The sequence below is a fragment of the Numida meleagris genome, unplaced genomic scaffold, assembly GCF_002078875.1.
Source record: "Numida meleagris isolate 19003 breed g44 Domestic line unplaced genomic scaffold, NumMel1.0 unplaced_Scaffold327, whole genome shotgun sequence".
Lineage (NCBI taxonomy): Eukaryota > Metazoa > Chordata > Aves > Galliformes > Numididae > Numida > Numida meleagris.
The window spans coordinates 49182-65307 of NW_018364557.1; the positions used below are offsets into that span (position 1 = coordinate 49182).

The 16126-nt window shown below is 51.3% G+C and overlaps 2 protein-coding genes and 1 pseudogene across 2 annotated transcripts in view; 2 read left to right on the forward strand and 1 right to left on the reverse strand.

The window, feature by feature from the left end:
- LOC110391235 overlaps positions 1 to 3653 on the reverse strand; it is a 51228-nt pseudogene extending 47575 nt beyond the window's left edge.
- Positions 3654 to 5471: 1818 nt separating this feature from the next.
- The window catches only part of LOC110391237 (zinc finger protein 436-like), an 18563-nt gene continuing 7908 nt past the window's right edge, over positions 5472 to 16126 (forward strand). The window contains exons 1-4 of the mRNA XM_021383048.1: positions 5472 to 5550; positions 8663 to 8761; positions 11991 to 12080; positions 12515 to 12678. Of these exons, the coding sequence (XP_021238723.1) occupies positions 5472 to 5550; positions 8663 to 8761; positions 11991 to 12080; positions 12515 to 12678 (432 nt within the window). The remainder of the gene's footprint in view (positions 5551 to 8662; positions 8762 to 11990; positions 12081 to 12514; positions 12679 to 16126) is intronic.
- On the forward strand, positions 10801 to 14647 carry LOC110391233 (olfactory receptor 14C36-like). Its single transcript, XM_021383044.1, has one exon. It carries the CDS (start codon positions 12280 to 12282, stop codon positions 13234 to 13236), a length of 957 nt encoding a protein of 318 aa, XP_021238719.1. The 5' UTR covers positions 10801 to 12279; the 3' UTR covers positions 13237 to 14647.

The following is a 16126-nucleotide window of genomic DNA, read 5'->3' on the forward strand; positions in this document are numbered from 1 at the left end:
AGGAGGGAACATGTCACGCCCCACACACAGAGGGAGGGAGGGGAGAATCTCTGCACTGCAATTATCTTAAAGGTACTGGCACTTCTACAGTTATTTCCATGTGCAGCTAAACTTTGTGATGTTACAAGACATCCAAGTAAGCCTTGTGTCACTTAACATCTTTATGAGGGGAAGAGAAAGAAAAGAGAGAGACGGAATGGGGGGAGAGAGAGAGAGAGGGAGATGGATAGAGACGGAGATCACTGGTCCAGGTTCCAGCTTTGGTCCAGCCAAGAGAGGTGGGGGGCTCTTGGCTTGCGAGCATCCTTGCCCCGAGGTTTCAAAAGTCTCAAAAAAGAACCCCAAGGATCTCTCTGGCATCCTTCTATGGCTGCTAGATGTACAGGTGTGCCATCCAGGGCTGGGAACAAGTGAGTCTGCAAGAAGCAAGTTCATCAAAAGCAAGTTTGCAGTCAAAACCTTCAGCAAAATGGGAATGTTTTGGAGAGAGCAAGGCCGTCTCCATTTTCACAGGACTCCCTCCTCCCCCAGGTCTCCAGCCTTCAGTCTGTTGATTTGGGAACACTTGAATCTTCCAAGGCTTTGAGGCAATTCCAGGCACACCTCGGGTAAAGTGTTTTTCACTGGTCTGCTGCGTAACACAGGACGTGAGGGCTGACACAATGGCAAGGAGGAAGGAGAACGGTGTGGTGGTGTGAAGAGAGCAGCACTGAAAAGACCACATCCTGCTGCTGCCCATGGCCATGGCTCCAGGGAAGCAGCAGCCCGACTCAAAGGCAGCAGAGAGGGAGCGCCCATGGGGCGGTGAGGGGCAGCCCCACCGACACCAGGGCTGCTGCTCCGTGTGGCAGTTGGGCTCCTGGTTCCTGCACCAGGAAACCAAGGGCTCCTCTCCGTGATCCAGAGGAGATGGGAGCTGAGAAAAATGACTTTCTGATGATTTCTCTATCTAGGCAAAGAGCATGGCTACTTTTTTTATGTTAGGATTGCCAGCAGAAGAAAATCGTAGAGAATAAAAAAGAAATGTGATGAATAGTGTTACTTAATTGGAATTAAAAGCATCATAGGATTGAGAGATAGGGAGGGAGGGGGAAAGAGGTGAAATAAAGGCAGTCCAAGCTTTTCCTGAATTTTTGATTGTCACATGAAGAGCATTTTACAGACGCTGAAGGAACATGTCTTGAAAGAGTTTCCTGAGGGCATCCCTGAGCTACTGGTTCCTCATGCTGTAGATGAGGGGGTTCATTGCTGGAGGTACCACTGTGTATAACACTGCCAGCACCAGGTCCAGGGATGGGGAGAGATGGAGGGTGGCTTCAGGTAGGCAAACACGGCAGTGCTGACAAAGAGGGAGACCACAGCCAGGTGAGGGAGGCACATGGAAAAGGCTTTGTTCTGTCCCTGCTCAGAGGGCATCCTCAGCACGGCCCTGAAGATCTGCACATAGGACAGCACCATGAATAGTAAACGAGCAAAAAAGATTAAGACACCAAATATGACAAGTCCAACTTCCTAAGAACCAGAGCAGGAGAGCTTCAGGATTTGGGGGATTTCACAGAAGAACTGGTTCACAGCATTACCTTGGCAGAGTAGTATTGAAAATGTGTTGGCAGTGTGCAGCAGAACATGGAGAACCCCAGTGCCCCAGGCAGCTGCTGCCATGGTGGCACAAGCTCTGCTGCCCACCAGGGTCCCATAGTGCAGGGGCTTGCAGATGGCAACGTAGCGGTCATAGGACATGACTGTGAGAAGGGAATACTCTGCTGAAAATCAAAACAAACAAAAAAAATGCCTGTGCAGCACATCCAGAGTAGGTGATGGTGGTGGTGTCCCCGAGGGCATTGGCCATGGCTTTGGGGAGAGTGGTGGAGACGCAGCCCAGGTCGAGGAGGGTGAGGTGGAGGAGGAAGAAGTGCATGGGGGTGTGCAGGCAGTGGTTGCAGGCTACGGCTGTGCTGATGAGGCCGTTGCCCAGGGGGGCAGCCAGGTAGATGGCCAGGAAGAGGCAGAAGAGCAGGAGCTGCAGCTGCCACGTGTCTGCGAGCACCAGGAGGAGGAAGTCGCTGATGGAGCTTCTGTTGGGCATCTGCTGCATTTGGCCACAGGTACCTGTCCAAGGAGTACAGAAGTGAGTGACAAGTCTTTCTCTGTGGAAAGTGCTCAGTCAGCTGCATGATGTGATCTACATTTCAGGAGGTTCAGTTTGCCATGAGGGCCTCTGCCCGTTCTCTCTGAGGGAAGCAGCCTTGTCCCTGTGGGTACATGGGAACATGGTGGTGGTGTGGGGGCAGATTTTCTTGCCAGCATTTGTCGGATGCAATCTCTTCTAATGCACGAGCACTTGTCAGCATTTGTACAACGGATGCCTGAAATTTGTGGGTAGCAAATAGAAGTTTTAAGGACAGATTTTCCTCCAAATTCTCATCGTACTCACCATGCCCAAGGAGCTGTTGCTGAAATCAGAAACCCTGATCCCTTGTGCTGTACTCAGTGTGAATGGTTGTGAGTGAGACCTGAGAGTCAAAGGGATCCACTGCTGCTTAGTGCAGAGCTGGTTGGGCTTGTGTCCAAGTGCTCTGAGCTAGCAAATTTCTGGAGATGGAGGGAAAAGGCTCCCCCATGTTACCTTGAAAGGAAGCCAGACCCTGCTGAGTGCAGAGGAATGCACTCACCATCCGTGAATATTCACCTTTACTCCAAGGTCATGAGCATGGTCTCGTCACTACACTCTTACAAAGGACGCCTATCAATCACTTCACCAACCCCACAGCATTGCCTTGCATAGTGCATCTCTCTGCTTCTTCCCTCAACTTTGTTCTCCAAGCTATGGGAAAGATTTGCATCCTGAAGGTCAGCTCACAGCTCTGAAGGACACCTCAGGGAGATGTGTCTGAGTGATGGCATCTCATTAAGGGAAAGCCAACTCCTTCCCAGCCTCATGGATTGCATGGCCCACAGCCCCAGGCAGTCGCTCTCGGCCCCTGTGCACTGCAGAGGGAGATGGACCCGTGCCTGGGGAGATGCTTCTGTGCTCTGCTGGAGCTCTGGCTGCAGAGAAGGTGGTTCATGCATCAGACCCCATGCTCGTGAGGGTGGATGCGTTTCATGGGAGCTTGTTCAGGGGAAGGTGTCTGCACTGAAGGGAGTAATGTAGGTCTTTCAGGTGAATTCTTGCTCTGGAAAACAAACAAACAAACAAACAAAAAACAAAACAAACAAACAAAAAAAACCAGGTTTCTCTTACTTTCCATTCATTCCCTGGTCATATCCGTGTGGTCGGCAGATTTCAATCCTCGGTGCTCTGCCAGGGTGGAAACTCCAGTCTTTTCCCTGTCTGCGCTTACAGACGCCAGCCCAAATTCTCTGCATTCCTATTTGCTGTCCAGAACCCACCCTGTTTGCAGGGCACTATCAAAGTGCATGTTCATTCTTTCAAGTGAAAAAGGGAACCTAAGAGAAGTCCAGTGGGTTTTCAGCAAGAAAATATATGTTAATAGAAAGTAGAGAGGCTGAATGCAATTTAGGATTCCCTCTTGATGTGATCAGACTGGATAAATCCTTTTCTATTTCTCCCTCTACATCTTTACCATCTCCTAGAAACAGGAACAAGAAAACACCGCAGAAAATTCCTCCTTTGTCCTTCCTTGTGGATAGTCCCCTCTGGTGCAGGGACTTCTCTCTGCAGCACCCTGGGCAGCTCCCCGGGCAGGCTGAGTGCTGAGCCTGGCAGCAGGCAGAGTCCCTGCCCCGGCACACAGCCCCTGGGCCACAGCAGGGACCCTGCTCTGCACCACAGCCCTGGGCACCTGCCTGCCCCCCCGGCTGCACAGCCTGCAGCCGTCCTGGGACACGCAGCCCTCAGGGCTGTGCTCTGATGCTGCAGCAGGGAAGCCCTCAGCTGGAGCGGGACTTTTACCATGATGAAGAAACACAGAGTGTATGCAGCGTGACCTGCAATGGGATGTCCCATATTTACTGATCCCTCCAGGATAAGCAACTGCATTGACTGCGGAGAGAGACTTACCGTGTCATGGGCTGTGAGCAATGCTCCTCCAGTGAGCACACAGCCTGCTCACACTGTACACATCCTGTAATCTCTCTCTCCTTTCTCTTTTCTCCTCATGTCCTATGCAGTCCATGCCTCTAGCCCTGCTGTGCTGTGCAGGAGAGCTGCCCCTGGGCACAGCTGTCTCTCTGCAGCGCTGCCTGCTTGTATGAGCTCCCTGTGTCCCAGGAGCCCGGCCCAGCTCAGCAGCAGAGGATGCCATTTTTTCCTCCCCACTCGTCTCCCCTCAGAATTCCCTGGCTCTCCATGACCAACAGCTCCTGAAAGACAACAGCATCATGATTGTTCTTTGAAATGTGCTGAATTAACTGCCAAATGTCCAGTGGGCAGTGACTAATTCCAGAAATATGGTTAGTCCTACCAGAGAGTGTTTGCTGTCACAAGAAGGACACACAGAGATGGACAGGGAGGGGCTGACTTCTCCCCTGTGCAGGGCAGTGATGCCCCTGAGTCAGTGCAGGCATCTCATCCCCAGATGCAAACCCTGGAGCTGAAATGGGATTCTGCTCTCCACGGACCCACAGGAGCTGGGATTGCTCTGGTTCAGTTCAGATGTGCACCATGAGTTGCCTGCATGTCAGCTCCAGCTCTGAGCCCTTGGTCCTTCCTTCAGTGGGAAGCCAGCTGCTCACACACAGACACTGGGTGATGACCAAGGTGCCTGGGTGCTCCTGGATGTGTGCTAGTGCTTGTCAACTGCAGTGGAAAATCCCTGTGATAGCTGCTGCCTTCCTGAGCATCAGCTGAGGGTCAGAGAGAGGATACAGGTATTCTTGGCCATCCTTAATGACAACAGACCCTGTGTTCAGGACACCTGAGAGTGTGATTTTTTCACCTCTCTCCACAGAGCACACATTCAGCTGAGTAAATGGATGAGCTCACGAAAGAAGAGCCAGATCTTTCTCCGTTCTCCATCTCCTGTGTATTCTGGAGCTCAAGGCAATGCAAAGCTAATACACGTCTTGAACAGACCAAAGCTCAGTTTTCTATGGGCTGTCCTGTGAATGGCATCAGGAGCAGCCCAGTGTCATGCCAGTTCCCCGTGGTGCCCAGCACACTCACATGCATCTGGCAAATGCAGCACGGGGCCTTCAGCAAAGCCATGCCCGAGGAGTGTGCGTGCTGCTTGGACAACTCCGAGCCCCACAATGGGTCTCATGCCTGTGTGCCACCTTCTGAACACAAATACCATGGATGCAGTACCCAGCCAGTCTAAATCCAGTGATGCTTTCCCAATACGATGTTTTCTTATGTGTTTTTATGCTAACAAGAACACCAGAATACGATGAGCTAGAAATCTTTGTACGGTCACATGCCTGAGATTTTGTTTGGGCCGTGGGAACATGGTTAAATGGCTTCCACAACTGGACTGTAGCACAAGAGGGATACAGAGCCTTTACCATGGATGAGGGAGGAGATAAAGAAGGGCAACTGCCCTCTGTTGGAGTGCATTGAGCTCTACCTGGGGATGGCACAGGAGCTGGGTAAGAGCTAATGGAAATGGGGAACGGGGGAGACCAGCAGCGTCTGTTCCTGGCTTCCTGAGCAGGAAGAACAAGGGGAAGGCGCCCTCTACAGACAGATGTGAGGCTGATGTTGTCAGACCCTTGTCTCCTGTGGGGTCCTTTTTCACTCCAGTATCTGCTGCAGGGACAGCACAGCAGGACATACATCCAGCAGATGCCTGGAGGGCACAGATGACAGCTTCTTGAGCAAGGCATGGAGGAACCCAAGAGGAGAGGTGCTCTGCTGGATCTCATCCTCTCCAGCAGGGAGGGGCCTGTGTGGAATGTGGAGGTGAAAGACAGCGTGGGCTGCAGTGGCCATTGGATGGTGGAGCTGATGAGTCTGAAGGGAGGGCAAGAGAGAAGAACACATCTTTTTTCTTAAGAAGAGCACACCTTGGCTTCTTCAAGTGTCTGTGGGGTGCAGGACAGAAAGGAAGCAGACAGGAAGTGGAACCAGGAAGATGTCACCTATCACTAGTACAGACAATTTGTCCTAGTGCACCTGCTGAGATGATTTTAGGAAGGCTAGAGATCACCCACAATTGAATCTTCCCAGGCATATTTAAGACAATACGGGCTTGTTGAAATAAGTAGGTGACAGAAGGAAGGCAAGGGAGAATGTGGACCCACAGTAGAATGGGGCAGGGTACCTGGCATGAAGGGCATGAAGGGCATGAAGCCTCCTGTGCTGCATGTGACCACTGAAAACAAGAGCTGAGAAAAACGACAAGAGCTCAGGACCTCAGTGTGACTCAGCCAGTCCAAAGACTGAGAGATGTCATGGACAATTCTGGGCAGGGACAATCTGGGGGTCACCAGGCTCTGTGCAGGACACCAACAGATCTTCTTTTCCTTTAGAAGCTCTAAGTCTGAAAGATGTTAATTAATGTCAATAAAATTGAAACCAAGGATTGAAGACAAAGACAGAAATCAATACAAATTTGTTAACACACTACTCAACTTCTTAAATTCTCACCAGTACTGCTTCTTTTGAATTTGTAAGTAATAGTCTTCTAGGGGATTTTGTGTCTTTTTATTTTTTCAAAAAGGAGAATGTTTTCCATTACTGTGCTAGGAGGACATGAGTGCCTTCAGCTACAGGGACACACACAGTGGTGCCAAAGCCAGTGCCCTGTGACTAATGCCCAGCATCCACCGCTGCTCTGCCCTGCTGTGCATTTGATTTCCCTCATCCTCCAGGTGCCTCCAGCTCTCCTAAATAAATGACCATGGTTAAGGACATGTTTCCAGCAGGCCATCTGGACACATGCTCTTCCCACTGCCCTCCAGGTTTCCCCCATCCCTTGCTCCTTGCTCACTCTGATACCTCACAACTCTTGGGCTGCTTTAGGAGCTTCAGGGAGGTTGGATCTTGCTCCATCTCTCCACAGTCTCATGAACTCCTTTGTCAGCTCCTGAACTGTGTTTATATCTATCCCTTCGTATCTCTGCCTAATACATTTCTTGTGCAGCTATTCCCTGTGAAAGACAAGCCTCATGAGATGCAGCTTGGTCATGGCATGCAGTTGTTCACTGTGTTTTACTGTTCATTCAATTGTATCAATTCAGTTCAAGTTGAGGAGGGCATTTATCCATGCTGTGACAGAGCAAAGCTCTTAGGGGCCATCCTGGATCAATATCAGTTGCCAAGTGCTGCTTTAACTTCTTGTTTAAACCAAAACATAAATAAATAGACTTCTTAAATGCCCATTGGTCTCTTCCTCTTTAAGCTCTCCCCAGATAACTCTCCAGAGAGCTGTACAAGTTCCGAACACTTGAAGAAGATGACGGGAAGGCAGAATGCACATGAGGGCTCTGTAGATTGAAATGGGCCCCAGGGGGCATTTGCTGCTGAGTCCATCAACCTCCAGCGCAGGAAGAAGATTGCACAAAGTGCTCAAGAAGATGAAGTCAGAAGTATGAGGGAAGTTTCTTGGAGTACTAATGGGCACCACTGAGGGCCATTACCAACACAGCTTCCCCAGGGACATCTCTAAGCAGATGCTTGCAAGCCCTGATTACATGTAGACAAAGGTACGGTGCTGGTGAAACTCCACTGTGCTGAGAAAACCCTCCTTTGTCTTATGAAGTGGAAAGGCCAAGCCCTGATCCCCAGGCCCTTGGAAGGAAGATCCTGTCCCTCATGCTGGCTAAAGGCTCTCCCTGGGGCAGTGGGATGGAGGTTTCTATGATGTCAAATGAAAGACATGTACTGATGCATCATCACTGCACCACTGCCCACTGTGACAGAGCAGTGAATCTGCTGTCACTGTGCTCCTTCCGCATGTGTCAGCACAGGACCTCTGACATCACGGTGCTTCAACCCCCTGCAACAGCACAGGGACTCCAACATCACTGTGCTCATACCCACTGTCAGAGAATCTGAGAATATCCCGTGTTGGAAAGGATCCATGAGGATCATTGAGTCCAACTTCAGTCTCCACACAACCACCCACAAAGCAGACCAGATGACTGAGAGCATGGCCTGAATGCTTCTTGACCTCTAGCAATCTTGGTGCTGGAACCACTTCCCTGGGGGGCCTCTTCCAGTGCCCCCCTTTGGGCACTCTCCATACTTTGATGTCCTTTATGTTCTGCAGTGCCCAGGAGTGCACCTAGTGCTGCAGGTGAGGCCGCAGCAGTGCAGAGTAGAGTGAGACAATTCCTTCCCTCACGCGGCTGGCAATGCCACGCTCGATGCAGCCCAGGGCACGGTTGGCCTTCCTGGCTGCCTGGGCACACTGCTGACTCACGTTCCATTGGCTGCTGACCAGGACCCCCAATCCATTTCCCTGGGAGTGCCCTCCAGTGTCCCATACCAGGGTTGCCCCTACCCAGATGCAGCTCCACTCAATTTGGTATTGTCAGCAAACTTGCTCAGAACATCTTCCTGACCTGCATGCAAGCCATGGATGAAATCATTAAAGAGAAGTGGCTCTAAAATGGAGCTCTGGAAGCCCCTAAAATGAGGAGCCCTGCTAGTGACCGTCCACCAGCCTGATGGAATCCCATTTACAATAACCCATTGGGCCCAACCCATTGCCAACTGCTCGCACTACACGGTATGTTTCTGTGTAGCTGTATGCAGGACATTTTGTCCAGAAGGGTGATGTAAGAAACAGGATCCAAAGCTCTACTGACATCCGAAAGGACAACATCTGCTGGATTCCCCTGATCAACTACATGGGTGAGCTTCTCATAAAACGACATGAAGTTGAACAGGACCTACCCCTCATGAACTTGTGTTGGCTGTGACCAATGACAGAATTGTCCTTCAGGTGTTTTTCTCTAACTCCCACCATCACTATATCCATAATTTTACTTACCAGGCACTGAAGTGAGACTGACAGGTCCGAAATTGCTCAGGTCTTCTCTTCTGCTTTCCTTTAAAACTAGAGCAGCATTTGCCAGCTTCCAGTCAACTGGGAACTGGCATGAACCTACACTTCTTCTGATGCCATTCAAATGAGAGCCCAAACAAAGGTGTCACTGGGGGAAGAATGTAGATGTGACCTATCTTTGTAAGGCCTTGAACACCACAGTATGCTACAGGTGGAGCAGAGAGGAAGATCGGGCTCTTCTCTTGTGAGCTCATCCATTTGGTCAGTGTAATAACACTACATGCTCGATGGGGACAGGTGCAAAAGGCACACGGGGTGCCCTAAACACAGGGCTGTGGTGGCATTTAAGATGGCCAAGACACCTCCCTTCTGGCCCTCAGCTGATGCTCAAGAGTGAGGTGTCTATCTCAGAGATTTTCCGCCCCTGCTTGCAAGCAGTAGCGCACATGTAGGATCACCCCAGACACCTTCATCATCACCGACTGTGTGTGTGAGCAGCTGAGTCACCACTGAATAAAGACCAAGGATTCAGATGAGGGGCTCACACGCATGCACCTCATTGTGCACATCTGATCTCAACAAAGAGGACTCCCGGCTCCCATGGTTTTGTGAGGAACTGAATCTCAGCCCCAGAGATTCTTTAGGTAGATGAGATGCTTAACACTATGGTTAAGATGAGATGGCCTGGCAGTAACAGGACAAAGGGGAATGGCTTTAGATTAAAAAGGGGAGACTTAGGTTAGGTGGTAGGGAGAATTGTTTTACTTGGAGGCAGTGAAAAAGTTGCCCAGAGAGGTTGTGGATGCCCCGTCCCTGGAGGCATTCAAGGCCAGGTTGGATGGGATCTTGGGCAGCCTGATTTGGTGGTTGGTAACCTTGTCATGGCTGGGGGGTGGGGACTAAGTGATCTCCAAAGTCCTCTCCAACCTAAGCTATTCAGTGATTCTGCAATGTTAGGCCCACACTGCCTCAGCTGAATCACTGCCCAGAACTGGGGAAGCCAACTCCTCCCTGTCCTTGACTGTGTCTCCTTTTTCATGCAGGCCATGAGCAGAGGTTTCCAGAGTTGACATTTACTCCTCTCATGGGAAAACGTGGTCTGATTGGACTAGCTGTGCTCCTGGAATCCAGAGGACATGTGGTGATTAACTGAGCTGACTTCCAAGTACGTTCTGCAGTGATGACCCAGCTGCCTTTTGGGAACCGTCAGCCCTGGAGCCCCATGGATATCTCCAGGGAGAGCCATGGGGAAGAGAATAGCCCATCCTCTGCTGCTGAGCTGGGCCAGGCTCCTGGGACACTCAGAGCTTATACAAGCGGGCAGCACTGCAGAGAGACAGCTCTGCTCAGGGGCAGCTTCTGTGCACCACGCATCAGGGCTGGGGACATGGTCTGCGGGTGACTGAGAGAGGACAGAAGGGAGAGTGTGATTACAGGCTGTGTGGCATGTAAGCCGGCTGTGAGCTCACTGGAGGAGCATTGCTCACAGCCCTTGACTTGGTAAGTCTCTCTCTGCAGTCAGTGTAGCTGCTTTTCCTGGAGGGATCACTGAAGCTGGGACATCCCAGAGCAGATTAGGCTATAGACACTTGGTGTTTATCTTTTCTTTTTCTCATGGAAAAAGACCTGCTCCAGATGAGAGCTTCCCTGCTGCAGCATCAGAGCAGAGCCCTGAGGGCTGCGTGTCCCAGGACGGCTGCAGGCTGTGCAGCTGGGGGTGCAGCCGGGTGCCCAGAGCTGTGGTGCAGAGCAGGGTCCCTGCTGTGGCCCAGGGGCTGTGTGCCGGGGCAGGGACTCTGCCACCTGCCAGGCTCAGTACTCAACCTGCCCGGGGAGCTGTCCAGGGCGCTGCGGGGAGACGTGTGGGGGGAAGGAGCCCTCCGGCATGTCAGGGGCCTCCTGCTGCCACAGGTGCTGCCTGGGGATAGGAGGCTGAATGGACACCCCACGGCACTTCCATGGAGACTTTCCATGTTTCCATCTTTCAGATAAGGACCTTGCAGAGTCTGTGCTTTTAGTTTCCTCCTAAATGAAAGTGCAAATGTGTTTGAATTAATCACTGAAACTCCTGTGTCATTGCACTGGGAGATAATCAAACCTGCCTGGAACATCACAAATTCTGCATACAGACCCATCTGCCTACAGACAGCACCAGAATCCTTTTTGTTGTCCACAACTGCAGACAATGAGATGCTCCTGAACACTGCCTGTTCAGGGCCACATGGGTCTTGTGACAGAAACGCTCTGCAGAGCTGGTTTAGGCTGCCCCTCATCTGTCCCTCCATAGCAGATGCCTTCCTGAAAGAAAGCCTCCTCTCCTTCCCTCCCACCCACCACAGCCTCTCCCTCCAAGGCCCTGGGGCCAGGCTGTGAGCAGCTGCTCTGCAGTCACAGCTCCGCACAGCAGAGGTTCATCTCTCCTGACATGGGCTCCTTTGGCTCTGAGATCCAAGAGGCTACGAGTTACAGCCCTGGGACTGTGCTGCCTGGGAGGTGGGTGAGCAGCTGGGGAAGGAGAAGGCTTCCTGGAATGCCTCTGGCAACAGCAGTGCAGATGGGGGTGGTAAGCTCCACTTCTGCCACTCATCCTGTCCTAGGGACGTTTTCTTGTGGCCTCTGTCAATGTCTCTGTTGCACTTCTCAAGCTGTGTGCAGTGCAGTTGTCTCAGATTGAGGAATGATCTCCCTCTCCAGGATACATCAGCTCGAGGCTACCGCTGTGGGGGTGCCCTGGAAAGCTGCCACAAGCCCCAAGATGGGCACAGCTCCTTTGTGCCCTTCCTCCAGTCTGAGAGCCTTTGCTCCAGCCCAGTGAATCTGAGCTGGGTGCAAAGGTATCTTGCTATCCACCAAACTATGTGCTCTCCATGATGCATAGGGTATCTGATGGAATAGTTACATACTGAAAATTAAATTGAATACAGACTCTGCACTACCACAACAAATCCCTATACAGAAGATTTGGTCCGTCCTGCCTTCATGAGCTTCTTTCTCTCCCTTGTCAGACCTGGGAGCTTGAGATCTCTGATTCTGATTTTATGGCCCCATCTCTGAAGAAGGGCAGTGTAGGATGAGAGGAATCCCTCCTTCGTTCATCACAAAGACAGATGGCCAGTCTGCCAGTTTCACCACTGTCTGACAAACAGGGAAGATCCCCACAGAGCTGCTGATGCAATGTGACACATTCAGTGAGGGATCCAACTGCAGAAAACGTCCAAACGTCCCCCATCAAATAGAGGAAAGACTGCTGGAAACCTCCATGTGTGCAGAGGTTTAGAACAGAGCTGACTGACTCTTCTGAAGGCTTTCCTAACACACCTTTGTCTTATTCCCCAAGACAGGACCACATGCTCAAAGGCAGCAGATGCCCAACAGAAGCTCCATCAGCGACTTCCTCCTCCTGGCATTCACAGACACGCGGCAGCTGCAGCTCCTGCTCTTCTGCCTCTTCCTGGCCATCTACCTGGCTGCCCTCCTGGGCAATGGCCTCATCAGCACAGCCGTAGCCTGCCACCACTGCCTGCAAACCCCCATGCACTTCTTCCTCCTCAACCTCGCCCTCCTGGACCTGGGCTGCAACTCCACCACTCTCCCCAAAGCCATGGACAATGCCCTCGGGGACACCACCACCATCTCCTACTCTGGATGTGCTGCACAGGTCTTTTTCTTTCTCTTCTTCATCTCAGCAGAGTATTCCCATCTCACCATCACGGCCTATGACCGCTATGTTGCCATCTGCAAGCCCCTGCACTACGGGACCCTGGTGGGCAGCAGAGCTTGTGCCACCATGGCAGCAGCTGCCTGGGGCACTGGGGTTCTCTACTCCCTGCTGCACACTGCCACTACATTTTCACTGCCACTGTGCCAAGGCAATGCTTTGGAACAGTTCTTCTGTGAAATCCCTCAGATCCTCAAGCTCTCCTGCTCAGACTCCTACCTCAGGGAAGTTGGGCTTATTGTGGTTAGTGTCCTTGCCGTATTTGGATGTTTTGTTTTCATTGTGCTGTCCTATGTGCAGATCTTCAGGGCCGTGCTGAGGATGCCCTCTGTGCAGGGACAGCACAAAGCCTTTTCCACGTGCCTCCCTCACCTGGTTGTGGTCCTCCTGTTTCTCAGCACTGGCACCTTTGCCAACCTGAAGCCGCCCTCCATCTGCTCTCCATCTCAGGACCTGGTGGTGGCAGTTCTGTACTCCGTGGTGCCTCCAGCAGTGAACCCCCTCATCTACAGCATGAGGAACCAGGAGCTCAAGGATGCTCTCTGGAAAATGATGACAAGATGTGTTCTGAAAGCAAGGAACTGCCCATCTTCTTCTATATAGGACTTCTAATGCAGGTTTATACAGAATCCAACTGTCTTATTTTGGGTTGTGTATTTTTTTGTTAAGTGGAATTTATTACAGATTTTATTCTGTGTGTTAAATATTGTAATGTTTTTCACTGAAGTGTCATTACCCATATCAATGACTACTCAGTTTGTTCCTATGTGGTGTAGCCCAGAGACACTGTACATAAGGAACCAGGCTGTCCCTGAATCTTAACAAAATACTGGACATTCAGTGACTTGGTCTGTCATCCTTCTTGGGAGACATTTCCAGAGCTGCCACGGTCAGATGTTCTCAGAAACCCACAGTCCAGCAGGAAGCACACGGCTGTTCATCCAGCTGTGCGGTGACTTCTGTCTGAAGTAGCTGGCGGGTCATCCCTTGGCTCCTGGCTGGGGTCTGTGCTTTCAGGCTCACATCTGTCAGTGCCTTCGACAGGCCAGCAGCAGCACCTGGTTTGCACACCGCTTGTGAGATCCCCTCTTCCTAAGACCCTGAGATATTTCCTACAGGAAGATGTCTTGGGTATGGGTTCCCATGTCACCCGTTCCTAAAATCTTCCCTCAGGACGTATTCCATTCTGTACTCAGAGGTGGACGCTGCCTCCAGGATGGTCTGTGGTAGATGAATCATGCACAAAGGTCTGATCAAGGCTCCCCAGGACCTACAGCAGCCATTCTGGAGCATGGGCTGGTAGGCAGAAAACTGCCCCTAATGAGGTGCCTGACAGGAGGAGATCAGGAGAAGCCTGGAGAACAGAGATGGGAATTGAGGTGAGGAAGAGGAGCTTGGAGGACAAAAAAAACAGAAATTTTGAAGAGGAAAGAGGGGTTCAGGCCATGCTGATGCTGCTGTCACTCACTCCGACTGCAAAACCCACCAACCATAAGCCTTGTTTGTACCCATAAGTGCATTCCTCACCCTGTCAGGAATCCACTGCAATAACGCTGAACCTCAAAGCTTCTCTTGACACCCAAATTCAAAACCCCAGTCCCCTAGCAATACCTTTACTCTCTTGCCCACTCCAATCCTTAGCCCAGGGGTGTCCACCCTTCTGGCTTGCCTGGGCCACATTTAGTGAATGGAAATAGTCTCTCCAAAAGGAATGCCTCCTATTTATTTCCATGGAAACTACGACAGAGACAAAGACCACAATAACACTATTTGATCGAGCAACTTCTCAGTGACAAAACACTGCTTTTCAACATCGTCACCACCATGAGCTATTCATTTTCACCAGCAATGAAGAAGAGTCTGCATTCCATGCTCATAACAACCAGCACCAGCAAAGGTGACCCACTGTCACCACTGCTGAAACACACACTGATGTGGGGCTGTGGGAACACGTCCAGAGGAGGGTGACAAACATGATCCAAGAGATGGATCACCTCTCCTACAAGGACAGGCTGAGAGAGCTGGGGCTGTGCAGCCTGGAGAAGAGAAGGCTGCGAGGAGACCTGAGAGCGGCCTGCCAGTGCCTGAAGGGGAGCTACAGGAAAGAAGGGGATAGACTCTTCAACCAGGTCTGTGGTCACAGGACGAGGGAAAGTGGTTTCCAATGTAGAGAGAGGATACTTAGGTTTGAATAGAAGGAGAAAGTCTTTTACAGTGAGGGTGGTGAGGCACTGGACCAGGTTGCCCAGAGATGTGGTGGATGCCCCATCCATGGAGACATTCAAGGCCAGGCTGAACCAGGCTCTGAGCAACCTGGTCGAGCTGTGGGTGCCCCTGTTCATTGCAGGGTTCTTGGACTAGATGACTTTCAAGGGTCCCTTCCAACTCTAAGGATTCTGTAATTCTAAGAGTGGGCCAAGTAGGAAGGGGTTCAGTGGGTGTTCCACACTCCCTAGTATTCCCAGGCTGAGAGCATCACTGAATGCACCAATGAAATGGTTACCTTTTGGCAAACATTTGAATCTGGGTGGCATTTGCGATTGTATAGTGCTGTCTACCAATTAAATCATAGATGGAGCGGGGATGGCTGCCCCAGTGTGGAAGTCATTGGTGTATCTGCTAATTCAACTGCCCTGAAAGTTCATCCCAAGCCAGGAGAAGATCCTATGAGATTTTACAGCAGACAACCTGCCCTGAGCCACACATGGACACATGGGCCTAGGTTTTAGCATGACCTAGGAGGATGAATTAATGGTATTATGTTATGTTTTACTGTGGCCCTAATACAAACCCCTTTGATTTGTGGCCAGAAGGACGCAGAATGGCCATGGGCCCAAGCTCATGTTGGATCCACCAGAAGTATGGGACTATACTCCACCAAGAAAAGCTTAAACCTGGCTGCTGTGGTTATGCATGGAGCCAGAGTGCATTCCAAAGAGGTGTGGGACGGAGACAGAGAAAGATGGCTTCCCTTCCTGAGGGGAATAGCTGGAGAAGGAATTCGGGTGAGGTGTGGAATGATCAGCGATTCTACACATGAAAAGGTCACCCGAATCAGAGAATCCAGTGTCTTCCCGAGCTAACAGAGCGGCCTGGCTCTGTTAGCTCGTTAGGTGCGTCTCTGCCCACCAGGGATGGAGAGGAGCAGTCAGTTGTGTGTATCACAAGGGCCGCTCAAACACGGTTAGACAGGAAGCCACTCGTTCATGTGACTACACAGTGAGGAGGCCTGTTATCTCATTGTGCAGCGAGCAATAAGTGCAGGGGCACTTGTTAATGGGCTGGCAACTCGGCCAGGGCGGAGCCAGCACTACCTGCCACGGGGGCAGAGCAGATCAGTCACACCCCATTAACGCTGCCCCAGACCGTGCTAGCGAGTCTGCTGGTTTGCCATGGCTGCACCCCGGCGGAAGGCGATTCCCAGGGAAAATGAGGAGACCCAGACTGAGGTCCCATGCACATGGAAAAGGAAGGCTGCTGCCAAGAAAAAAGA